The sequence below is a fragment of the Manis pentadactyla genome, chromosome 8 (genome assembly GCF_030020395.1).
Source record: "Manis pentadactyla isolate mManPen7 chromosome 8, mManPen7.hap1, whole genome shotgun sequence".
Taxonomy (NCBI): Eukaryota; Metazoa; Chordata; class Mammalia; order Pholidota; family Manidae; genus Manis; species Manis pentadactyla.
In genome coordinates this window covers 95,974,114-96,000,889 of record NC_080026.1, presented here as the reverse complement: position 1 = coordinate 96,000,889, position 26,776 = coordinate 95,974,114, and the positions used below count along the sequence as shown (strand labels likewise).

At 39.1% G+C, this 26,776-nt stretch overlaps 1 protein-coding gene across 39 annotated transcripts in view; it reads left to right on the top strand.

Moving 5' to 3' along the window:
- Positions 1–26,236, top strand: part of USP54 (ubiquitin specific peptidase 54) — a 160,241-nt gene extending 134,005 nt beyond the window's left edge. For 32 of the 39 annotated variants that reach the window (XM_057505978.1, XM_057505975.1, XM_057505999.1 and 29 more), the window contains 5 exons: positions 653–854; positions 2,595–3,988; positions 19,144–19,262; positions 22,960–23,146; positions 24,935–26,236. In XM_057505978.1, the coding sequence (XP_057361961.1) occupies positions 653–854; positions 2,595–3,988; positions 19,144–19,262; positions 22,960–23,146; positions 24,935–25,494 (2,462 nt within the window). In that variant the 3' untranslated portion in view covers positions 25,495–26,236. Of the gene's footprint in view, positions 1–652; positions 855–2,594; positions 3,989–19,143; positions 19,263–22,959; positions 23,147–24,934 lie in introns of those variants that run through there. The other 7 variants (XM_057506013.1, XM_057506014.1, XM_057506009.1 and 4 more) reach the window with 5 other exon arrangements.
- The last annotated feature ends 540 nt before the right edge of the window (positions 26,237–26,776 follow it).

Genomic DNA, 26,776 nt, shown 5'->3' with positions numbered 1-26,776 from the left:
TTAGACCTCAGATGTGAGGTTCGTCTGACCTTTCTCTAGCCACTGGCTAGTGAGGTAGAGCTTATGGAAGGAAGAAATGAATAAATTGGCTGTGACTTCCCAGGCCTGTGACTTTGCATATTTGATTCTTTGTTTCTCCCTTGCCTTCCTGGTATGCTACACCATAAGGTTATGGCAAGGAACTATGGCTTAAAATTCATATCTGATTCTTAAAAGTGACCCACAAGAAACTGTTCTATAAAGACAAATGCAGATTTGGATCTTATTTCTGCTGTTGGCTGTTGGGAAGGAGGAGTTGGAAACAGAATGTGGAGACCAGAGTTGGACAGGTCAGTTGCAAAGGACAACGACAGTGACACCCTCTAAGACAGAAGCACCAGTTTACCTTTCTGACTCATTTTAGTTTAGCTTTTTGTTGTTTTTTTTTTAATTTGAATTAACTTGTTTGGCCTCCATGGCTTCCATGAATGTTCCTTAAAACCAGAGCCAGCTCTGTGCCCTGGGCAGTATGTGCATGGTCCATGCCTTGCATTCCTGCTGCATATTTTGAGTTCTACTGCATATCTTTGCTCATTTTTGGTTCACTTTTATTCTTTTTATTTTTGTTTGTATTTTATGTTCTGTTTCTGCTATATTTTCTTTTGCATTTTAGCTAAACTAAGACTTGCCCTGCATGGTGTCAGCTCTAGCACGCACAGCAGAGCCCTAGTCGATAAGAAGTTGCAAATCAGTATTCGAAAAGCACGGAGCCTGCAGGATCGCATGCAGCAGCAGTCATCGCAGCAGCAGCAGCCGCCGTTGCAGCCCTCAGCTTGCCCCCCCTCACAGGGGGAGGCCCTCCCTCAGCCAATAAGGTAGTGCCTGGGAACTACTGCAGTTTATGGACACCAGGGGAGGAGGTGACCGTGGGTGCTCCATAGCTAGGAGCTCTCATTGTCTTGGAGACTACAGGGGAGAGAGAAGAACCCTTTGAAAAGATTGCCTTCCTTCAGGTCAGACACATGGTAAAAAGCTCATCCCACTACCGGTCCTTTTCTTAATAATTCCTAGAAAGATGCAGAAGTATAGCATAATAAGTAGAGCACTTGTCCATATTTTCTGTGTGTAAGTTTGTCTCTGGACTTGTGTAATAACCTGATTTTTAAATTAGTACATACTGTGTTCTTAGACATGGCAGTCTTGAGCTGAATTTCATGCTGCAGTAGAAAACATACGGTCTGTTTTGAAATTTCAGTGCTTTCTGTCCCTCAGAGAAGCAGAGAAGGCAGTCTTCCTTGCTCTAATTGAACCAAAGAGAAGAGACACTGAAATCGCCTTTCTTTTGCTTCCCTATGGTCAAGGCTAGGAAAAAAGTCCCTGTGGCCACTGATATAGTTCCCACACTTTAGCCCTTGAATTTGGCTGTTAAAATTAGGATAGAGTTAAGTAAAAATTAATTTTGACTGTAAATAAGCCTGAGTAATTTTCAGAGTATAAATATTATAAACTCAACTAACAGTTTTTGAACATTTGCCTATGCCCAGGCACTAAGCAAAACACTAAGCAAAATAACTTTAGGAGACAGGACTATTGTTTAGCAATAGTTTATAAGTAAGGAAACTCAAGCTTAAAGAGGATAAAATACATACAGTACTGAGGATTACTCAGCTAGTAAGTGGTAGAAGCATGGGACTCAAATTCAGGTCTGTTTGACTCCTTTTGGCTTCTCATATATTTTTCATAATGATGTAAGTGTGACTGGGTGATTATATTCACAAAAGGCTACAGTATATTATCATTCAAATTCAATGCTCATAGCTATGATCTTTTCTTTTCACCTACTGTATATTCAACTAGTTGAATACTGAACTGATAATCTAATCAGATATGTTTTAAGTATAAGCAATTTAGGCAACTAAACTCTTTCCAGAAAATTTATGCCACTTGATATATGTAGGTGATTGTTTTATTTAAGTGCTTCTAACCCTAAGTTTTTTTTAGCAAAAATACAAAACAATTACTGAGAAATTAACTAAATACAGTTAATCCCTACACCTACATCTGAAGAGTCACACTACATTAATTTGGGGAAACTAATATCAATAAGTGATATAATCAAATCCAGATTATGGATACACATGTGAAATGGTTGATTTCTGTGTCATTCTATGAGTCCAAATCACTCTGTACACTGTAAAGGTTGGCCTTTTGCTCTCTTGGCTGGTGTGCCTCTCAGGACCCCAGAGTTGTTTCCAAGGTTTGCTTATTTCCCATGTCATCTGCATGTGGGACTAGCAATTTTTGTTTTTTAATTTGCAAGTAGAATATGATTGGAATGGGCCTTCACAAGTAGTGAGGAATATTGGAAGGGCTTTACTTAACATTACAGTGTGCAGCTTTGATGAGGGCTTTAATAATGAGGATTAATATTACCTACTATCTGGGTGTGAGTGGACCATGTGCCTTCTCTTCTCTTCCACCTGTGCTTGTCTTTCCATTTATTTTTACTGTTCCCTCTGTGGGTAGCTAGAAATGAGAAATGAATGAAGAATTCATTTTGTAAGTGATCTCATCAATCAAGGCAGCTTATGACTGGCTTTCTCCATTTATTTCAGTGAACAACCTATCTTGCTCCAAGTATTACTAAGCCGGGAGGCCCAGCTAGAACCCTGCACGAATACAGAGTTTGGGGCCAGTTCTTTTGTCCATTCACCTGCTTCCTGCCGTGAGTCACACTCATCACTCTTTCCAGAGTCATCTGCCCTGTCTGCTCCACAGCACAATCCCCCTAATAGGTCTGCCTTGAACCTTCTGACTTCAGCTGAGGTGGACAGCACTGACCCCTCTGCGTTCCACAGGCAGGGCTTACCTAAAACACCAGAGAGGACTGAGAATGCTCATCATGGTTGGGAACTCTTAGATGTACCAGAGAGTAAGCTGCAAGGCTCCTGGGGTGACAACAGCAGCTGCACCAAGTCCCCTCTACAAGAAGGAAGAGGCATTGATCAAGAACAGCTATTCCAAGAAAAGAGGGATCCTGCTGAGTCATTCCAGGTGATGCTTTGGTCACACCCACCTGGAATAGCCGCATCCGAGAAAGGAGATGCACACAGCCTAGGCTGTAGTCCTTCAAGTTTATCAGTTCAGCCCAGCCTTGCACTGTACAGGGCCTGCCACCCCATAATGCCTGTTGCTTCCTTCTCTCTGCATCACTCTCCTGATACTGTACAGAAAACTAGCAAATGCCTCCAAACCAAAAGCCTCAAAACTTTGACTTCAAAAGTGGACAGAGGCAGTGAAGATCCCCATAGACCAGAGTTTCCCAGCACAAAGGGGCTTGTCCGCTCTCTAGCAGAGCAGTTCCAGAGAATGCAGGTTGCTCCCATAAGGGATGATACAAGTTCCCAGAATAGAAGTCTGCCAAATAGTCTAAGGAAGAACTCTTCTCCTTCCGATTGTAAGCCTCCTTTTTCACAGAGTCAAGGGAAAGGCCTCTGGCTTTGGGAAAAACAGCAAATCTTTTTGGATGATAGGGACAGACTGCCTTCCTGGGAAGAGCCTGCTAATTATCCTTCTCTTGACATGAACGCTGGGCTGCCTAATGGTGAACCTTCTAGAGGAAGACAGCCCAGGTTGGCAGAGCCAGGTATGTACCAAGGGAAGGCATCTCAAGTGAGAGATGCTAGGCCCAAGGAGCTGGGCAGCAGTATCGACTTGGGGACTTCCTTGCCTTTGGATTCCTGGGTGAATGTCACAAGGCTCTTTGATTCTCAGCTTAATAATCATGGGGTCCCTAGGGTAAGAATGAAGTCCTCCTCCCATGATTCCCACACCTGTGTAGCATACCCAGAAAGAAACCACATCCTTTTGCATCCACATTGGAACCAAGACACAGAGAAGGAGGCCTCAGAATTGGAGTCTTTCTACCAGGCCAGTCTTCAGGCTTCTCAAGCTGGCTGTTCTGGATGGGGGCAGCAGGATGTGGCGTGGCACCCACTTAGCCAAACAGGTAAGAATGCAACTAGGGGCAGGGGAAGAAGGGGATGTATAAAAGCTAGAAGCAAGAGAACAAGATCAGAAAAGAGGTAGTGTTCTGTCCAAATAATATCCCCAGCTTAGCGGGTGGTGGTAGAACTTCTGATGACTAATAAATACTTTAGGACAAGGGCTAGATAGTTTTCTGGCTAAAGTGAAGAATGGGGACAGAATCATCACTTGTGGCCCAGTTTCCTCCTTTTAAAGAAAGAGACCAATGAGTATACACCCAGGGCTTCTGTGGTGTACAATGCTAAGAAATGGTTCATAGGTCTTTGAGAATAACTCAGCAGGAGGTGGGGGAGACTGAGAGGAAGATTTACTCTTCTGTGGTTTAGGAGCTGAACTAATCCAAGATCCAGCTTCCAGATCCAACTAGCTACAAGGATGTCCACATTTAGTGAAGTTTCCAAGTGGCTTTTCCATATCACACTGGATTAGCGGTATCAAGCCTTTCCCTGATCCCTTCAGGAGCTGCCAGGTTTAGAATTTTCAAAGTAGTATGCCTGTAGGGTACCTGATGCTCCATGAGATTATATTGTGTTAAGAATAAAGTCTGTACCTTAAATGTACATCACAGACTTAGTTCTGGAAGTAGAAGACATGAAGGATATTTATATCTTAGTTTGATACATTTAGGAATTCCAAAGTCTGAACTATGTTTCTGGCTCCATCATTAACTGTCACTATAAATTTGGACAAGTCCCTTAATATCCCAGGGCCAGGTTTTTACCTGTAAAATGAGGGTATTGGTTTATGGATTTTTTAAAGATACTTTCCAGCTCTTAAAGTGGTATGTATGATTCTGTGAAATACCCAGAGAATTTTAACTTCAGCTTGGGTATGACAATTTCCATGATGGTACAGGTTCCTTGCATGCTGACAACAATTGTCTAATTACAGCCAAACAAAAGTTTATTGAATATCTACTATGTTCCCAGGAGCTGTGGGAGGGATATCACATACATATAAGATTTGATTTTAAGATACATTTTTTAAGATCTGCATCCTAGTACAGACTTTTAAATAACATTTATTAAGTGCTTCTTAGATACATAGGACAGGGCAGTATGGTAAGATTATGAAGAATGAGGAAAAGCTGAAGTCTGCCTCAATTAGCTTCCTGTCTAATATAAGGGAGAAAGATATATAAATGTCAAGTGTTTGAAGACTAATAAACAAATATTAAAGAATACACTGTGATTAAAATTAAACTAACTTAATGTCAAATATTATATATATTTTAAATGCCCTTGTATTAACCAAAATAAATTTTCAATTGTTGATAGTTTTGAAAATATATAAAGTAACAAAAATCACTGATAATCCCATTCTCAGTAATTTCTTGAGTTTACTTCTGGCTTTGTTTTTATGCATATATACTATATATTTGTTTGGTTTTGTTTTTACAGAAAGTAGGATCATTACAATATGTGTTTACAGTTCTGTCATTTTCTTACATTACATCCATGAATATTTTCCCTTTGAAAAAACTACTTTTAATGACTAAAATATAATGCATATGAACATACCATAATATGGGCAACCATTCTACTACAGTTGGATAGGTTACTTCCATTTTTTCAGTAATGGGCACTGTGATGATTTATACTTAAATGTTTAGCCATACTTCTGATAGCTCCTTAGAGTAAACTTTTAGAAGGGTAATAACAATTAAAGACTATAAAAAATTTAAAATCTCTCTGATACATACTGGTAAATTAGCCTCCAGGAAAGTTTTATTTCCAAAAACAATATGGTAGAGTACCTACCAACATTTATTTTTTACTTATTAGTGAACAAAAACTAATTTTAAAAATCCATATAATGAGTAAGTTCTTAAAACTTTGTCACATCAAACTAGCCTTTATTTTTGCTAGAATCTGTTTTAAATTGAGTCTTTAAGAACTGACATGACAGAATAAAAAAAAAGTGATCAGGTGAAATAAATCAGGAAGTAGATAATGCAGGAAAATGCCAATTAGGATCCATATATGACAATGTATCTTTGGGGGAGTCCGTCTTTATTTTACTGTGAAGCAATTTATTAAGTGCCCGATTACTTTTTTCTCCAGCTTTATTGATATAATTGACAAATAACAGTGTGTAAGTTTAAGGTATATAATGTGATGGTTTGATACATGACTACATTGACAAGTGATTAGCATTATAAGGTTAGTTAACATAACCATCACCATCCATAATTACTTTTTTTGTGTGTGTATATGGTTAAGAACATTTAAGATCTACTCTCTTTTAGCAACTTTAAGATGTCTAATACAATATTGTTAATTATAGTCACAGTGCTGTTCATTAGAGCCCCAGAACTTATTCATCTTATAACTGGAAGTTTGTACCCTTAGACCGTTTGCATTTTCCCCCATCCCCCAGCCCCTGGCAACTACCATTCTAGTCTCTGTTTCTATGAGTTTGGCTTTTCATACATTGCACATCCAAAGAGATCATACAGTATTTTTCTCTGACTTATTACTTTAAAAAATAATAAAAGCTGTATTGATATATAGTTTACATACTGTACAATTCACCTAATCAAAGTGTACAATTCAATGTTTTTAAATTATATTCACAGAATTGTCCATCCATAATCAGTTTTCAAGTGTTTTCATCCCCCCAAAAAAGAAACCTTGCATCCCTTAATAGTCACTCCCCATTTCCCCCTTCACCTCTCTCCCCAGCCCAAGGCAACCTCCTATGTATTTTCTGCCTAAAAATTTGCCTGTTTTGGACATTTCATATAAATGGAATCATATAGTATATGGTGCTTTGTGACCAGATTAATTCTGACATGACTATAGATCTAAAGAGTTATGTAAACACTGCCCTTGACCTATATTCTAAATGTCATAGTATTTAAAATAAGGCAGACATCATCTTAAAAATAAAAAACAACTTTTGTTATGGAAAATTTCAAATATATTTAAAAGTAAAGAGTAAGAGTAAATATTGTAATAGCCCCCTCTGTACTTATCACTGGTTTCCATCATGATTATCTTGGCCAATTATCAACATACAACCCGTTTTGATTTAGCTATAACCTACTTTCCACTTGTCTTTCTCCACTGGATTATTTTAAAGCAAATTCTAGACATTATAGCATTTCATCTATAAATAGTTTGGAATGTATCTCTAAGAAATAAGGACTCTTTTTTTAAAAGGCAGAACTATATTATCATTATGCCTAAAGAATTAACAGCAATTTCTTAATATAATACAGAAACTAGCCAGTATTCAAATGTTCTCAGTTGCCCCATAGATGTCTTTTCACTGTTGGTTTATTTCGAATGAGGGTCCAAAGAAGATTCACACATTACTTTTCTTTTTTTTATTAAGGTATCATTGATATACACTCTTATGAAGGTTTCACAAGAAAAACAATGTGGTTACTACATTCACCCATATTATCGAGTCCCCCCCATACCCCACTGCAGTCACTGTCCATCAGTGTAGTAAGATGCCACAGAGTCACTGCTTGTCTTCTCTCTGCTACACTGTCTTCCCCATATCTCCCCCACACGATGTGTGCCAGTCATAATACCCCTCAATCCCCTTCTGCCTCCCTCCCCACCTGCCCTCCCCCACCACTCCCCTTTGGTAACCACTAGTCCCTTTCTGGAGTCTGAGTCTGCTGCTATTTTAGTCCTTCAGTTTTGCTTCGTTGTTACATTCCACAAATGAGGGAAATCATTTGCTACTTGTCTTTCTCCACCTGCCTTGTTTCACTGAGCATAATATCTTCCAGCTCTATGCATGTTGTTGCAAATGGTAGGATTTGTTTCTTTCTTATGGATGAACAGTATTCCATTGTGTATATGTACCACATCTTCTTTATACATTCATCTAATGATGGACACTGAGGTTGCTTCCATATCTTGGCTATTGTAAATAGTGCTGCAATAAACATATGGGTGCATATGTCTTTTTGAATCTGATAAATTATATTCTTTGGGTAAATTCCTAAGAGTGGAATTCCTGCATAAAATGGTATTTCTATTTTTAGTTTTTTGAGGAACCTCCATATTGCTTTCCACAATGGTTGAACTAGCTTACATTCCCACTAGCAGTGTAGGAGGGTTCCCCTTTCTGCAAATCCTTGCCAACATTTGTTGTTCTTAGTCTTTTTGATACTGGCCATCCTAACTGGAGTGAGGTGCTATTTCATTGTGGTTTTTATTTGCATTTCTTTGATGAATAGCGATGTGAAGCATCTTTTAATATGCCTGTTGGCCATCTGAATTTTTTCTTTGGAGAAGTGTCTGTTCAGATCCTCTGCCCATTTTTTAATCGGGTTATTTGCTTTTTGATTGTTGAGGCATGTAAGTTCTTTATGTATTTTGGATGTTAACCCCTTGTCGGATATGTTGTTTACAGATATATTCTCCCATACTGTAGGATGCCTTTTTGTTCTGTTGATGGTGTCCTTTGCTGTACAGAAGCTTTTTAGTTTGATGTAATCCCATGTGTTCATTTTTGCTTTTGTTTCCCTTGCTCGAGAAGATGCATTCAGGAAAAAGTTGCTCATGTTTATATCAGGAGATATTTGCTTGTCTTCTAAGAGTTTGTGGTTTCATGATTTATATTCAGGTCTTTGATCCATTTTGAATTTACTTTTGTTTATGGGGTTAGACTATAATCCAGTTTCATTCTCTTGCATATAGCTGTCCAGTTTTGCCAACACCAGTTGTTGAAGAGGCTGTCATTTCCCCACTGTATGTCCATGGTTCTTTTATTGTATATTAATTGACCATATATGGTTGGGTTTATATCTGGGCTCTCTAGTCTGTTCCATTGGTCTATGGGTCTGTTCTTGTGCCAGTATCAAACTGTCTTGATTACTGTGGATTTGTAGAAGAGCTTAAAGTGGGGAGTGTAATCCCCCCAGCTTTATTTTTCCTTCTCAGGATTGCTTTAGCTATTCAGGGTCTTTTGTGGTACCATATGAACTTTAGAATGATTTGCTCTAGTTCATTGAAGAATACTGTTGGTACTTTAATAGGGATTGCATTGAATCTGTAAATTGCTTTAGGCAGGATGGCCAGTTTGACAATATTAATTCTTCCTATCCATGAGCATGGGTTGTGTTTCCATTTATTGGTATCTTTAATTTCTCTCATGAGTATCTTGTAGTTTTCAGAGTATAGGTTTTTCACTTCCTTGGTTAGGTTTATTCCTAGGTATTTTATTCTTTTTGATGCAATTGTGAATGGAATTGTTTTCCTGATTTCTCTTTCTGCTAGTTCATCATTAGTGTATAGGAATGCAACAGATTTCTGTGTGTTAATTTTGTATCCTGCAACTTTGCTGAATTTAGATATTAGATCTAGTAGTTTTGGAGTGGATTCTTTAGGGTTTTTTATGTACAATATCATGTCATCTGCAAACAGTGACAGTTTAACTTCTACTTTACCAATCTGGATGCCTTTTATTTCTTTGTTTTGTCTGATTGCTGTGGCGAGGACCTCCAGAACTATTTTGAAAAAAAAACTGGAGAGATTGGGCACCCTTGTCTTGTCCCTGATCTTAAAGCAAAGGCTTTCAGCTTCTCGCTCTTAAGTATGATGTTGGCTATGGGTTTGTCATATATGGCCTTTATTATGTTATTATGTTGAGGTACTTGCCCTCTATACCCATTTTATTGAGAGTTCTTATCATGAATGGATTTTGAATTTTGTTGGATGCTTTTTCGGCATCAATGGAGATGATCATTTGGTTTTTGTCCTTTTGGTTGATGTGGGGGATGATGTTGATGGATTTTCTAATATTGTAACATCCTTGCATCCCTGGAATAAATACTACTTGATCATGTTGGATGGTCTTTTTGATGTATTTTTGAATTCGGGTTGCTATTATTTTGTTGAGTATTTTTGCATCTATGTTCATCAGGGATATTGGTCTGTAATTTTTTTTGTGGTATCTTTCCCTGCTTTTGTTATTAGAGTGATGCTGGCCTTATAGAATGGGTTTGGAAGTATTCCTTCTTCTTCTACATTTTGGAAAACTTTGAGGAGGATGGTATTAGGTCTTCACTAAATGTTTGATAAAATTTAGCAATGAAATCTTTCTGCACTGATGGACAGTGACTGCATTGGGGTATGGGTGGGGACTTGATAATATGGGTAAATGTGGTAACCTCATTGTTTTTTCATAGGAAACCTTCATAAGAGTGTATATCAATCATACATTAATAAAAAACTTTTAAAAAAATTTAGCAGTGATCTGGATCAGGAATTTTGTCTTTAGATACTTTTTTGATTATCCATTCAATTTCATTTCTGGTAATTGGTCTGTTCAGATTTTTTGTTTTGTCCTGGGTCAGCCTTGGAAGGTTCTATTTTTCCTAGAAAGTTGTCCATTTCCTCTAGGTTATGCAGTTTGTTAGCATATAATTTTTTGAAGTATTCTCTCATAATTCTTCGTGTTTCTGTGGTGTCTGTAGTGATTTTTTCTTTCTCATTTCTGATTCTGTTTATGTGTTTATGTAGATTCTTTTTTTCTTTTTAAGTCTGGCTAGGGGTTTATCTATTTTGTTTATTTTTTTCCAAAAAACCAGCTCCTGCTTTCATTGATTCTTTTTTTTTTTCAGTATCATTAATGTACAATTACATGAGCAACATTATGGTTACTAGACTCCCCCCATTATCAACTCCCCACCACATACCCCATTATCGTCACTGTCCATCAGCGTAGTAAGATGCTATAGAGTCATTACTTGTCTTCTCTGTGTTGTACTGCCTTCCCTGTGCCTCCCTCTACATTATGTGTGCTAATCGTAATGCCCCTTTATCACCCTTAGCCCTCCCTTCCCACCCATCCTTCCCAGTCTCTTTCCCTTTGGTAACTGTTAGTCCATTCTTGGGTTTTGTGAGTCTGCTACTGTTTTGTTCCTTCAGTTTTTTCTTTGTTCTTATACTTCACAGATGAGTGAAATCATTTAGTACTTGCCTTTCTCTGCCTGGCTTATTTCACTGAGCATAATACCCTCTAGCTCCATCCATGTTGTTGCAAATGGTAGGATTTATTTTCTTCTTATGGATGAATAATACTCCATTGTGTGTATGTACCACATCTTCTTTATCCATTCATCTACTTATGGACACTTAGGTTGCTTCCACTTCTTGGCTATTGTGAATAGTGCTGTGATAAACATAGGGGTGCATATGTCTTTTTCAAACTGGGCTGCTGCATCCTTAGGGTAAATGTCTAGGAGTGGAATTCCTGGGTCAAATGGTATTTCTATTTTTAGTTTTTTGAAGAACCTCCATACTGCTTTCCACAATGGTTGAACTAATTTACATTCCCACCAGCAGTTCAGAAGGGTTCCCCTTTCTCCACCTCCTCGCCAACATTTGTTCTTTGTCTTTTGGATGTTGGCCATCCTAACTGGTGTGAGGTGATATCTCATTGTGGTTTTAATTTGCACTTCTCTGATGATTAGTGATGTGGAGCATCTTTTCATGTACCTGTTGGCCATCTGAATTTCTTCTTTGGAGAAGTGTCTGTTCAGCTCCTCTGCCCATTTTTTAATTGGATTATTTGCTTTTTGTTTGTTGAGGTGTGTGAGCTCTTTATATATATTTGAATGTCAACCCTTTATTGGATATGTCATTTATGAATATATTCTCCCATACTGTACGGTGCCTTTTTGTTCTATTCATGGTGTGCTGTGCTGTACAGAAGCTTTTCAGCTTGATATAGTACCACTTGTTCATTTTTGCTTTTGTTTCCCTTGCCCAGGGAGATATGTTTATGAAAAAGTAGCTCATGTTTATGTCTAGGAGATTTTTGCCTATGTTTTTTTCTGACAGTTTTATGGTTTCATGATTTACATTCAGGTCTTTGATCCATTTTGAATTTGCTTTTGTGTATGGGGTTAGACTATAATCCAGTTTCATTCTCTTGCATATAGCTGTCCAGTTTTGCCAACACCAGCTGTTGAAGCAGCTGTCATTTCCCCATTGTATGTCCATGGCTCCTTTATCCTATATAAATTGACCATATATGTTTGTGTTAATATCTGGGCTCTCTATTCTGTTCCATTGGTCTGTGGGTCTGTTCTTGTGCTAGTACCAAATTGTCTTAATTACTGTGTCTTTGTAGGAGAGCTTGAAGTTGGGAAGCGAAATACCCCCTGCTTTATTCTTCCTTCTCAGCTTGTTTTGGCTATTCGGGGTCTTTTTTGGTTCCATATGAATTTTAGAACTATTTGTTCCAGTTTGTTTAAGAATGCTATTGGTATTTTGATAGGGATTGCATTAAATCTGTAGATTGCTTTAGGCAGGATGTCCATTTTGACAGTATTAATTCTTCCTAGCCAAGAGCATGGGATGAATTTCCATTTATGAGTGTCCTCTTTAATTTCTCTTAACAGTGTCTTGTGGTTTTCAGGGTATAGGTCTTTCACTTCCTTGGTTAGGTTTATTCCTAGGTATTTTACTCATTTTGATACAATTGTGAATGGAATTGTTTTCCTGATTTCTCTTTCTGCTAGTTGATCGTTAGTGTATAGGAATCCAACAGATTTCTGTGTATTAATTTTGTATCCTGCAACTTTGCTGAACTCAGGGATTAGGTCTAATAGTTTTGGAGTGGAGTCTTTAGGGTTTTTTATGTATAATATCATGTCATCTGCAAACAGTGACAGTTTGACTTCTTCCTTACCGTTTTGGATGCCTTTTATTTATTTGTTTTGTCTAATTTCCATTGCTAGGAAGTTAGGTAAGGAACTCCAGTACTATGTTGAATAAAAGTGGGGTGAGTGGGCATCCCTGTCTTGTTTCCTATCTTAGAGGAAAAACTTTCAGCTTTTTGCTGTTAAGTATGATGTTGGCTGTGTGTTTGTCATATATGGCCTTTATTATGTTGAGGTACTTGCCCTCTATACCCATTTTGTTGAGAGTTTTTATTCATGAATGGATGTCAAATTTTGTCAATTGCTTTTTCAGCATTAATGGAGATGATCATGTGGTTTTTGTTTTTCTTTTTATTGATGCGGTGATGTTGATGGATTTTTGAATGTTGTGCCATCCTTGTATCCCTGAGATGAATCCCACTTGGTCATGGTATATGGTGCTCTTGATGTATTTTTGAATTCGGTTTGCTAATATTTTGTTGAGTATTTTTGCATCTATGTTCATCAGGGATATTGGTCTGTAATTTTCTTTTTTCTTTTTTTGGTTGGGTCTTTGCCTGGTTTTGGTATTAGAGTGATGCTGGCTTCATAGAATGAGTTTAGAAGTATTCTCTCCTCTTCTATATTTTGGAAAACTTTAAGGAGAGTGGGTATTATCTCTTCTCTAAATGTCTGATAAAATTCAGTGGTGAATACATCTGGTCTGGGAGTTTTGTTCTTGGGTAGTTTTTTGATTACCAATTCAATTTCATTGCTGGTAATTTGTCTGTTTAGATTTTCTGTTTCTTCCTTGGTTAGTCTTGTAAGGTTGTATTTTCCTAGAAAGTTGTCTATTTCTTGTAGGTTATCTTGTTTGTTAGAATATAGATTTTTATAGTATTCTTTAATAATTCTTTGTATTTCTGTGGTGTCTGTTGTGATTTTTCCTTTCTCATTTCTGATTCTGTTATGTGTGTAGATTATCTTTTTCTCTTAATAAGTCTGGCTAGGGGTTTATCTATTTTGTTTATTTTCTCAAAGAACCAGCTCTTGGTTTCATTAGTTTTTTCTATTGTTTTATTCTTCTCAATTTTATTATTTCTACTCTAATCTTTCTTATGCCCCTCCTTCTTTGACTTAGGGCCTCATTTGTTCTTCTTTTTCTAGTTCCATTAATTGTGAGTTTAGACTGTTCATATGGGATTGTTCTTTCCTCTGGTAAGCCTGTATTGCAATATACTTCCCTCTTTGCACAGACTTTGCTGCATCCCACAGATTTTGTGGTGTTCAATTATTGTTCTCATTTGTCTCCATATATTGCTTGATCTCTGTTATTTGGTCATTAATCCATTGATTATTTAGGAGCATGTTATTAAGCCTCCATGTGTTTGTGGACTTTTTCATTTTCTGTGTGTAATTTATTTCTAGTTTCATTCTTTTGTGGTCTGAGAAGCAGGTTGGTAGAATTTCAATGTTTTTTAATTTACTGAGGCTCTTTTTGTGGCCTAGTATATGATCTATTCTTGAAAATGTTCCATGTGCACTTGAGAAGCCTGTGTATCCTGTTGCTTTTAGATGGAGTGTTCTGTAGATGTCTGTTAGGTCCATCTGTTGTAATACATTGTTTAGTGCCTCTGTCTCCTTACTTATTGTCTGGTGATCTATCCTTTGGAGCCAATGGAGTGTTGAAGTCTCCAAAATGAGTGCACTGCATCCTATTTCCCCTTTAATTCTGTTAGTATTTGTTTCACATATGCAGGTGATCCTATGTTGGGTGCATAGATATTTATAACAGTTATGTCCTCTTGTTGGACTGACCCTTTTATCATTATGTAATGTCCTTCTTTGTCTCTTGTTACTTTCTTTGTTTTGAAGTCTATTTTGTCTTACACAAGTACTGCAACTCCTGCTTTTTTCTCCCCATTAGTTGCATGAAATATCTTTTTCCACCCCTTTACTTTGAGTGTGTTTGTCTTTGGGTTTGAAGTGAGTTTCTTGTAGGCAGCATATAGATGGGTCCTGTTTTTTTTTTTATTAAGGTATCATTGATATATACTCTTATGAAGATTTCACAAGAAAAACAATGTGGATATTACATTCACCCTTATTATCAAGTCCCTTCCCCCCATGCCCCATTGCAGTCACCGTCCATCAGTGTAGTAAGATGCCACAAACTCCCTATTTGTCTTCTCTGAGCTGTACTGTCTTCCCTGTGACCCCACATACACCATGGGTCTAGTTTTGTTTTCCGTTCCATGACTCTATGTCTTTTAATTGGTGCATTCAGACCATTTACATTTAGGATGATTATTGATAGGTATGTACTTATTGTCATTGCAGGCTTTAGATTTGTGGTCACCAAAGATTCAAGGGTAATTCCCTTACTATCTAACAGTGTAATTTAACTCACTTAGTATGCTATTACAAACAAAACCTAAAGGTTCTTTTTTCCCTCCTTTTTCTTCCTCCTCCATTCTTTATATATTAGGTATCATATTCTGTACTCTTTTACTATCCCTTGATTGACTTTGGGGGTAGTTGATTTGATTTTGCATCTCCTTAGTAATTAATTGTTCTACTTACTTTACTGTGGCTTTATTTCCCCTAGTGACAGCTATTTAGCCTTAGGAATACTTCCATCTATATCAGTCCCTCCAAAATACACTGTAGAGGTGGTTTTTGGGAGGTAAATTCTCTCAGCTTTTGCTTATCTGAAAATTGTTTAATCCCTCCTTCAAATCTAAATGATAATCTTCCCAGATAGAGTATTCTTGGTTTAAAGCCCTTCTGTTTCATTGCATTAAATATATCATGCCACTCCCTTCTGGCATGTAAGGTTTCTGTTGAGAAGTCTGATGATAGCCTGATGGATTTTCCTTTGCATGTGATCTTTTTTCTCTCTTCGGCTGCTTTTAATACTCTGTTCTTATCCTTGATATTTTTCATTTTAATTATTATATGTCTTGGTGTTGTCCTCCTTGGGTCCCTTGTGTTGGGAGACCTGTGCACCTCCATGGCCTAAGAGCTATCTCCTTCCCCAGATTGGGGAAGTTTTCAGCAATTACCTCCTCAAAGACACTTTCTATCTCTTTTTCTGTCTTCTTCTTTTGGTACCCCTATAATGTGAGTTTTGTTCCATTTGGATTGTCTACACAGTTCTCTCAATATTCTTTCATTCCTAGAGATCCTTTTTCTTTCTGTTCCTCAGCTTCGTCTCTTCTACTACATTTAATCTGCTTTTAAATTCCTCCATTGTGTTTCTTTTCAGATATAGAATTTCTTAATGATTGACTCCCCATCCTAAATTCATCCCTTAATTCTTGCATATTTTTCTGTATGTCCATGAGCATGTTTATGATTTTAATTTTTAACTCTTTTTCAGGAAGATTGGTGAGTTTGTTTCACTTGGGCCTCTTTTTTTGGTCTTTGTGAGATTTTGGGTTGAACTAGGTTCCTTTGCTGTTTCATAATTGTGTGTGGTGCCCTCTAGTGCCCAGAAGCTCTAGTCTCTGGAGCTGCTCAACCCATGGAGTGATGTTGGGTGTTGCAGGGGAAGAGGGGGGAAGTAGCCTTTTTCTGCTTCCTCGCTGCAGTGCCCGTCTCCACTGTCAGAACCAGTGGGCTGAGCACACAGGTGTAAGCCTCTGTGCTTTGTGTTTGTAGCTGCCAAAGGTGGGCCCTCCCTGTGTCTGGTCTGACCCAAGGGCAGCGACTGCCGGTTTGCAAGCCAGTTCCGGCAGGCCAGGAGGAAGGCGTAGCAGGCTGCATATTATAGTGGGGGGCTCAGGGCCAAGTAGCCAGCCAGAGGGATGGAGTGCCTGAAGCTCCTGAAAGTTCCCAACCTGCTGGGCAGAACGTGTCCAGACAACCTTGTCACCTATCCCTTCTCCGGAGCAGCAAGCTCTGTGCAATCCCCACCCCTTCAGCAGCCCTCTTGCTGCTAGGAAGCCTCTCAGACTGCCCTCCATTCCTTTGTCCCAGAGCAGCCGGATGTGGATCCCTGTCCTCCACAAATGAATGGAATCTTGGTCTCTCCAAGTATTCTGCCTGTCTTAGCTTTCCAACCCTACTAATGTCCAGAGCATCATGCAGTGTAGGTTTTTCCTCCCAAAGCAGATCTCCAGGGCTGGTTGTTCAGCAGTCCTAGGCTTCCACCCCCTCTCCACTCTGTTTCTCTTCCTCCTGCCAGTGAGCTGGGGTGGGGGAAGGGCTTGGGTCCCACCAGATCAGGGCTTTGGTATATTACTCTGTTTTGTGATGTCTGTTCTGTTCTTCAGGTGTATGCAGTCTGGTGCAGCCTTCTTTCCTGTTGCTCTTATAGGATTAGTTGTATTAACTATATTTTCATATTGTATGTGGTTTTGGGAGTTCTCTGTCTCACCTCTCACGCCACCATCTTTAATTGCAGGCTCAATTTTTTAAAAGAAGAATATTTCATAGGCAGTACTTTGTAATTCTTACGTTACCAGGAAATACATAATGTATGGTAGTCTTTCTTCTTGCTACTACTGATTAATAAGTAGACATCATCTTAACCCGCTCTTCTATCAAATCCAGAAATCCCCTCAGCAGTACTCCTTATAGATGGCCACCTCCACTACTTTAATGTCTTTAAAAGAATCAGAATCTACTCCCTTCAGGAGGTTGTAATTCTCACCTCATCTAGGAATCACACTTGACTTGACTAGAGGAGTACCAAACAGTTATAATTCTTAAACCTGGCTGCCCATCATAGTCACCTGAGGAGTGACTTATAAAAAAACAGAAATAATTTTACATAAATGGGATCATAGCACACATGCTATTTTTATTATAGACAGTTTTCTTATTTATCTCTCTCCCCACATAGTCCCTATCTTTTACCTTTCCAGGTAAATAATCTAATGTGCATATTTCTGTATTTTTCAGTTCATATAATTCTATATAGCCCTATATATACAGTGCTTTTTTTGAGGGGGGTAATATTACAGATTTTTAAATTTTAATTCAACAGTGTTTCATGAAAGTCCCTCCAAGTAATCTAGTTTAACTCAATTCATTCTTTTTAATCACTGGGAAATATTTGATATTGAGGATACCATAATGTATTTAGCCATTCTGCTATAGATGGGTATTACTTATTTCTAGCTCTTGGCTGCTATGAACAATGCCACAGTAAACTGGTAATTTTGCTTCTTATTCCCAGGAGTAAAATTGATGGTTAAGAGGATGAATATATTTCTTCCCTCCCTCTCTCCCTCCTTCCCTCCTTTCCTTCTACCTACCTACCCATGTACCTATACAATCTTATGATGGTTTCAGATAAACAACACAGTGGTTTCAACATTCAAGAGGGCAAATATATTTTCATATTAATGGATATTTCTAGACTGCTTTTTAGAAAGACTGTAACATTTCACAAACATTTCCTCCAACAATGTTTGACAATATTCTCCCACACTTTTAGGGGAAGCCTTTTCAAAATAAATATTCTCAGCTTCAGCCACAAAGACTCTGATTCATTAGGTCTGTGGAGAGGTACAGGAAGCTGTATTTTTAAAAGCTCCAAGATGAATCTGAGGTGGTATTGGAATGACTGCATTTAAGCACCAGGAAATACTAAAAATAACTGGTCTTCTATCTTGGCATCCGGAGTATCATGCTTTAGCCAGATACATATATTAGAATCAAAATATCAAATCAAGACATGAATTGGTGATGCACATATATGTCAAATATAGGTCAAGGGCATGTGCATTTTCAGAATGGAAGGCTTAATTAGTTGTATTGGGGCGAGCACCTTGGGAATCACATATCCAGTTTGGAGCAGCTCTTCTCTTAATAGTTTAGCAAGATTTTGTGGAAGAGATAAGCATTTAGTGATTGTTTAGAATTTAAGCATTTAGTGATTGAGAGAAGCTAATGGGAAAAATAAAAGAGCATTACACATACAAAATGTTGCTGAAGAGCTCCTGCTCATAGTATTTGGAAGTAAACTCAAGAGACTTGAATTTTAATACTGGTTAAACTACTTACTGTCTTTTAGACCCTGGAACCAATTTTCCTGATACGTTAAATGAAGAGGTTTGGTAAGATTTCTATGATCATTTCAGTTCCTAACTGGACTGAAGATAGCAGTTCCCTTGTCATCACTGATGCTCTAGAGAATCACTATGTTGGACAATTTCCTCTGTATATAAGTATTGGGCACAAGTCTGACAGAAGCAAAGTGGTGTTTATAAAAATGGAGTGAGGCAAGATGGGAATATTCAGCTATCTGTCCATAGACCCCTTTCTCTGTAAGATTCTTCAAGGCCTGTGTTCTGAGACCCTCCTGGCCTATAGGAAACTATCCATGTTCTGAAACTCCTGTTTCTTTGTTCCAGGAGCATGTCTCCATTGGATTCAGGGATGCATATTTGTTAATTAATTAAACAAGAACTCCCAAGTTTTGTGCTGCCAGGCTGAGTTTAGGTTCCGGAAGAAGAGATGGCATCAACTTGTATTTATGTTTTCCTCCTTAGGCTCTGCAGATAGTGTGGTGAGGAGGTTGCCCTCAGCCTCTGGCCTTGGTCTCTCAAAGACTCCAGCCGCAGAAATACAGCAAGGTCTCCATGAAGCCAGGACAGTGCCTGCTTCTCAGGTAGCAGCCTCAGTTGATAAAGTGCATGGTATGGAGTGGTGTGTTGGGAAAGGAAGTATGGAGAGAGAGATGAGCAGTAGGGCTGGTGCTAAGGCAGGGGCAAGGTAATGTGGGGCTATTAGAAGAGAGCAAGCTCTATAGATTATTTGAGTGAGAGATTACCACAGGGCCCCTACTTTTGAAATACATCTAATTCAGGTCTCTACTAGTGGGTCTTGCCTTGTTCTCTCCCATATCCCTGGGGACAGGGTCTTTGAAAAACCACAGGTCTGGCGTTATGTGTCTCCCTTTGTGTGTCTGTGTATTTGAAGGCTGTACCTTGCTAAGGCCCCAGCAGGGAGGTTGATCAGCATGGTGTAGAGAACTTTCACCAAATTTCACGCAGTCTCAATGGCACCATTGTCTTAGAGAGGGAGGACGCCCCAGCCACTTCCCACAGTTTTGTAAGGAGAATCAGGGTCTGTCCATACATAACACCCTCCTCCTGCTAGGTTAAAAATATAGTGCAGGTCAAGGGGCAGGAGAAACTGAAGGTTATAATTTGGGGAAATGCTGTGTGCACTCAGCAAAAATGAGGGCACACAGTCATTTTATTGACACACATTTAGTTGGACTCCAGAGGAATGTCCTTTCCATCAGCAGTTCTGGAAGGTGTGTTACACGGTTCCCCAAGGTGGGAAGAGTCCTAGTAGCCTTTGAGAGGAGTCTCTGAGAAGTAATGGCTGCTTGGGTCAAAACCCATTGTATTAATTAAAGGAACAACGGAAGAGATGGGATGGAGTATTGTTTTTCTTTCATACCCTAGTGTACATAATTGAATGCAGTCTAGTGTGCTTTTAAGCTGAAGTGCAGCATGTGCATTGGCAAGAAAAGGAAAATGATTTAAAATCATTCTTGAAGCTTTTCATATGGAATATAATAATCTGTAGGTGAAAGGGACAGGGGCATCCATGTCAGCAGAGATCAACAAACTCAAATAGTTTCAGTGTCTGGACCTTGCCTTTTGAGAATTTCACATACGCAATGCAGGTTGAGTTGTTTTTTTACAATACAGGTCAGAATGCAAAGCATTAGTGCATTGAAGCTTGCTCAACAGGTCAGTTCAATAAAAATTTAAAAACGGGTTCCTAACACATGGTAGAAAAATGAAAAGGTACAAAAGGATATACAGTGAAAACTAAGCCTGCTTCACCAGTCCCTCAGATCTAGTTTCCCCTCTAAAAGGCAGTCATTTTTTCCTAATTATTGTTTATGAGTTCCTAAACAACGGAACAGCTTGCCATTCTTTTAGGAAAAGGTGGTCTTTTCTGCCCAGCATTTGTTCTTATGTATCTTTAATGCATTTAATGGCAAATTATCATTATCCTAGGAGAGCTGGCTTCCTTTCTCCTGACTTTCTGTATCATTCACTTAATTATTGATCCATTCTTTTAAACAAATGCTTATTGAATTATGTTCTGGTTCTGCTAGGTGCTGGGGGGATAGTGGTGAGTGAAATAGATAGAGTCCCTGCTCTCATGGACTTTACAGACTACTGGGGGAGATAAGTAAGTAAATAAACAATTATGATAGGATTTAATGCTATGGAAGCATAGTAGAAGGGACATATAAATCAGGCTTGAGGCATCAGGAAAGCTTCCTAGAGGAAGTAAAAGGATTATAGCAGGTAAAGGGACCTGAAGCAGGTATTAACTGAATTAAAAGAAGCTCATTTGATATGGCAGGATTCATCTGGTGAGGGAAGAATGAACAAGTGAGACTGGAAATAATATAAACAAGGGTCATATCATGAACCACGGTAAGGAGTTTTGGAGGATAGAGATAAGTGGATATATTGGAGAACCAATGAGGAAAGAAAAATCAGTAAGACTTGGTACCTGCCTGTTGGATATGGGGAGAGGAGAATCAAGAATGATACCTAGGAATTATGGGTTGATAATGATACACTTGAGAGAAGCTGTAATATATTTGAAGGAAAAGATGTATATAATTATGGATATATTAAGTTTCAGTGGAGATATCTGGTAGGCCTTTGGATGTGAGACATATAAGCTGGAAATTGAGATTTGAGGATCATAGTCATTGAAAAGAGGAAAAGAATATTGTGAACAGAGATAAGCTACGACATATAAATCTGACATGGGAGTGTCAGATTTAAGGTGGTTCTTCTGAAGAATGCTAAAAGAGACCACAGAGATAGAAGGGAAATCTGGGAAATGTGGTGTCATTGTCTTCTGTCCAGAAGAAAGGAATTGTTGGCTGTGTCACATGCTAAGGAGGAGTGGGACCTAGTCCTTGGGCTGTAATGGTAAATGCCACTATGGGCCATGCTGTGGTAGGTGCTATGAGCATACACTGATGAGACAATGCGAATTCTGCCCTTGAATAGCTTACAGAGTAGTACAGGAAAAATAGGCCATACCGGCATACAGATTATTTTGTATTCTAGGTGCTTTTCTGGAGTGAAAAAGATGTATTTTACTAAGACAGAAAGATAATAAACAAGTTAACTGCAAACAATGTATAATAAAGATGAAGAAAACAAAGCAAAGGAACAAGAGTAAAGAGGTAATAGTGGTTATTCACAGGACTATTTATGATAGAGTAGTGAGGGATATTAACTCTAAGGAAGTAACATTTGATCAGAGACCTCAGTGATATTTATTGTGAGTCATGGGAAGAACATTCCAGGTTAACAGAAACAGTAAATGTAAAGGCCCTGAGTTGGAAATGAGCTCAGTGTGTTTTGGAACATTAAGAAAGTTAGAGTGTAAAAGGCATAGGAATGATAGGAGAGATAAAGTGAGAAAGATCAGCAATGCCGTATCACACAGGAACTTTGAGGCCTATGAAACAGCAAGGAGGTAGCCAGTGACATAAGAAGATCCGATTTGAGGCTCTTGCAGTGGTCCAGTTGAGTTTAGATATGAAACCTATAGGTAGAAATGACAGTGCTTGGCAAAGGCAACTAATGAAATTGTGTATAAGAAGTGCAAAATCAGGGCAATGTCAACATTTAAGTTAAGGTGACTTAGAAAATGTGGTACCAGGAGGAGGAGTTTGGAAGGATGTTGGGTTGATTTTGGATGTATTAGTGTTTCAGATGTTAAAGGGGGTATTTCTGAAACTTTGCCACATAAATGACTGACTAATGGAGAAAAGCGGGATATAAGCATCAGTGGGTACAAACTTGACAGGCAAAAGAGGAGACTGGAAGGTAGTGGTGACAGGAGAAAAGACGGAGTAGTTGAGTTCTTGCTTGTACATTTGAGGAGATATATTTTAGTTCCCCAAATTTAGGGAGGGTATAGAATTTTCTTTTTCAACCTCTCAGGCTCTTTGAAATTTTCTCTCATTTATTCTCTACTTTTGAATTTCTATCTCAATCTCTCTAATTCTATTAGCATTAAGGAGTTTACTAACGACCTAGGTCATAAAGTTGGGAAGGTGAGGGCTTTGTAAGGAAGACTGGTTAAGGGAAGATTTGCACTTTGGCGTCTTCTGTTCCTAGTGGTCAGGGTTTCCTAGTGTGGCTGGTGGGGAGAGTGACTGAGTAAACTGGGTCTCTCTCCAGAATAAGGCACTTTTGCACTCTAGTTTCCTCCATCTCCCCATGCTTGCCTCACTGTGTTTACCCAACCATATCCTGCTGTGTGTTAATCCTCATCTCTGTTTTTTTGTCTTGTCTCATTACAAGGATTCATCAGATTTGAGGAAAAAGCCTTTGGAAACTGGGCACCGTTGTTCCAGCTCCTCTTCCCTCCCTGTCATCCAAGACCCTCCTTTGTTTCTCCTTGGTCCCCAACTCTATCCACCCCAACCACAGTTCCTGTCCCCAGATGTCTTGATGCCCAGCATGGCAGGGGAGCCCCATAGAACCCCAGGTAACTTTCCCCAAATCTAATGTTATGTGCCAGAATATGGTACCTTTCCAGGGACCTAAAAGGATAAAATCAAAATACCTCTTGGGGTAGGGCAGTGGGGGAAGGGATATGAATTACTAATTTAAGATCAGTCACTGATCCAGATGAATGGTGATTGAATCATTTCTGGGGCAGCATGGGTCTTAGACTGAGGATCTAGACCAGAGCTCCCAGAATCTAACTCCCCATGAAAATGAGCTGGGTCAGTCATAGGGTAAGCTTTTAAGTGACCAAGAGTAATTAACACCCAGTCTTAAGACTCCCTGAAAACAGATAGTTTCATCTCTTATCAGCTAGTTCTTTCTCCTTTTATCCCCTGAAATCTCAGCTGAGATATGGTCTAGGAGGACAAGGAGTGAATTGTGAGACTTGGAAAGCCCCTGTACATGAGATACCCATGCCATATATACAGACAATCCTAGGAGAGAAAGGTGGGCAGCATCCTTACAGCTTTCTTTGACCCTCTACAGCAAGATTTGCCCCTTTTCCTCCTCACAGACTGAATCTACAGCTAATGGCAGTGATTCCCACTGGGAAAGGAGAGGTGCTAATGGTGTTTAGTGGGTGGAGGCCAGGGATGATGCTAAACACCCTGCAGTGTACAGGGCACTTTCCCTGAATCTCCCCCTCCCCCAAAACAAAGAGTTGGCAGCCCAATACCAGTAGTGCTGAGGTTGAGAAACCTTGGCATGGGTATATAAATGCCTGGAGTAGCACATGGTTGTGGTTCCAGAACATAAGATAGAGTAGTAGTATTGACATTTGCATCCAAATTTTAGGGAGGTTTGGATAAGCAGATCTTATGGAGAGGTAGACTTTCTATTACTCAGTGAAGCAGCTAGGTAGCTAGCCTCCCTTGACAGTTGTTAGTGTCATCTGATAAGTCAGGCAGCATTTATTGTAGTCTTTTCTGCACCAAATTTTATAGTGAATACAGGGAGAAAGAAGACAGCTCTCTACTCTTAAAGAGCTCAGAGTTTAGATAAACAGAAAGTACAAACATACAAGAGTATAGTGCAGGTGTTGATGGGTTATAAAATGAAGAATGGAAAAGTGTTTTTTGAAAGTGACTTTTGAAAAATTAAGTAAAGGGGAATTAATGTTTAGAAAAGGCATTCCCATTGTATATGTGGGAGGAATGGTATGAACAAAAGCAGAAATCTCAGAGAATGAGCAAGAACGTAAACAGAAACAACTTAGCTGGAGTGCAGATACCATACTGAGAAAAGCTGAGTGATGTTTTGGAGTGGTGGCTCTAGGAATAGAGTTGTCACAATAAGTATATATTTGCAATACAATACAATACAATATAATATAATATAATATAATATAATATAATATAATATAATATAATATAATATAATATAAAATATAATATAGTAATATAATATAATAATATAATAATACAATACAATATAATATAATATAATATATAATATTATATTAGAGCCATTTGAGTGTGTGTCTGTGTGTGTGTGTGTGTGTTGAAGAAGAATTATGGTGGAGTGTGGTAGAAGTATGGCAACATCCAAGAAACTGTTTCATTTGCCCTGGTTGGAGGTAAGAGACTTGATTTTGATGTATACTAAGAGTTTTTAAAAATGATATTAAAAGCAGAGCTAGTTTCCTTCTTTCCCTTGTATGTATGCTCTTGGAGAGGTGGGGAGAACAGCCAGGAATATTACTCTAGGAAGGAGAACAGTTTACTGAAGATACTCAGTAAGCTGGATTTTTCTTTTCTTTTCCCAGGAACTTCGAGGAGTATCCAGCAGTTTCTGGCTATGTGTGACAGGGGTGAAAGTTGCCAGGGGGTCACGTACACAGGAAGGACTTTGAACTACCAGAGTCTTCCCCATCGTTCCAGAACAGATGCCTCCTGGGTATCATGGTCAGAGACCAACCAACATACTGGAGCCAGATTCCTGAGTACTCCAGGGTGCAAGCCTCAGCTAACACACACTGCCACACTACCTGAAAGATACCAGGGTGTTCAGGTTCCTCACGCTCAGTCCTGGGGGGATCTTTTCCACTCACCCTCCTACCCTCCCATTGTTCACCCTGTGTCCCCACAAACAAGCAATCTTCATGTGCCCTCACGGTTCGCTTGGAATTCAGGTCCTGTCCTGGGGACTAAAGCCCCTGGTCCTCGAAGAGTAGATATGCCCCCAGATGATGACTGGAGGCAAAGAAGTTACGCTTCACAGTCTGGGCACAGGAGGACAGGGGGAGATGAATTTCTGTCTGTTCTAGCAGATGCCTCTGGAAGAGAGCAAATCAGGGCCAGAGCCCTACAGCAAAGCAGGTGGTAAGGGTCACCCCTTTCCTTTTCTGGAACCACAGCTTTCTCAACCTATACTGCGGCAAAACTGGTACCCTGCATCCCTGCCAGGGTTGTGCTAGTCTCATCTCAACATACAGTTGGCAGTTTCTCCTAGGGGTGCCAGGAACGCTTAATGAGACCTCGCTCTTTGAGAAGGAATATCTGAAATTCCAATTTCCATTCACCTAGCAAAAGCTATCAGCTGCTGTTTAGGACTTTATTTGAGCCACTTTAAAGATGAATCCATATTACCTGGATCCCAAAGCCATTCTTTAGGATCTTAGGGTCAGTTTTATTCCTGGATACTTTATGCCCCCCACATGCTCCTGAGCCCTCATCCTCTGTTCCCTACTATATTGCCAACTTTTATTCTTTGTTTTATCTGTCTGTCCCTATTTCCTGACCTTCTGTATTTCCCATCTCATCCTTGGAGAGACATATAACCCTGTGGATCTGACCACATCATTCAAGGAAGCCAACCTGCCCAGGTATCATGGACTGTCAGTCTTCCCTGTGCCCCCAAACTTTAGGCCTAGAACGCAGAACTGCCAACATAACATTTGCCCTTCTCAACAGATGGAGTCAGGCACACTAACAGCCCCATCCTCAGCAGCAGAGCCATTACTGCCACTTGCTCAGTCACTGTTGTAAGCCCTCAGAGTCAGCTGAACTATTTTACTGTTTTTGTAAAGTATTTTTCATTAATAAATCTATAAGATAGTTCTATTTAATTCCTTGTCATTTAATTAATTATTTAATTGTTTTTGTATGCTCTTGCTCTTTTGTATTGGGTTGGGAGGCCTGGATTAGCAAGCAATACCAATTCCTAGTGGCCTGCGGCTCCCAAAGAGAGAGAGATAGCACAAACATTACATATGAGTGTGTGTGTGTGTGTGTGTGTGTGTGTGTGTGTGTGTGTGTGTGTGTGTGTGTGTAGCTCTTAACTGAAAGTGAGGAGGAAAAGAGGAGTTGATGAATCAATGGGCCTTAAAATGAAGTGACTTGTTATTACTGTTGCTAGTGTATATTTCCTATTCCTTTCCTGCCATGAGGCACTCAATGTATTACATGCTTTCTCCTTCCCTCCTTAAGGAGATTTTCTGAGCATTTGAACTCTTACAAACTCACTCCTGATTTATGTGCTCTTAATGCCCTCCCTCTACAAATTTGTTATATGCCAGCTATCCCTTCCTTACTCTCTTCCCATGGTTGCCCCACCCCTTCTCTTCCCTTGTGTAATTACTGCACTTCTATGGCAGAAAGATCTATTT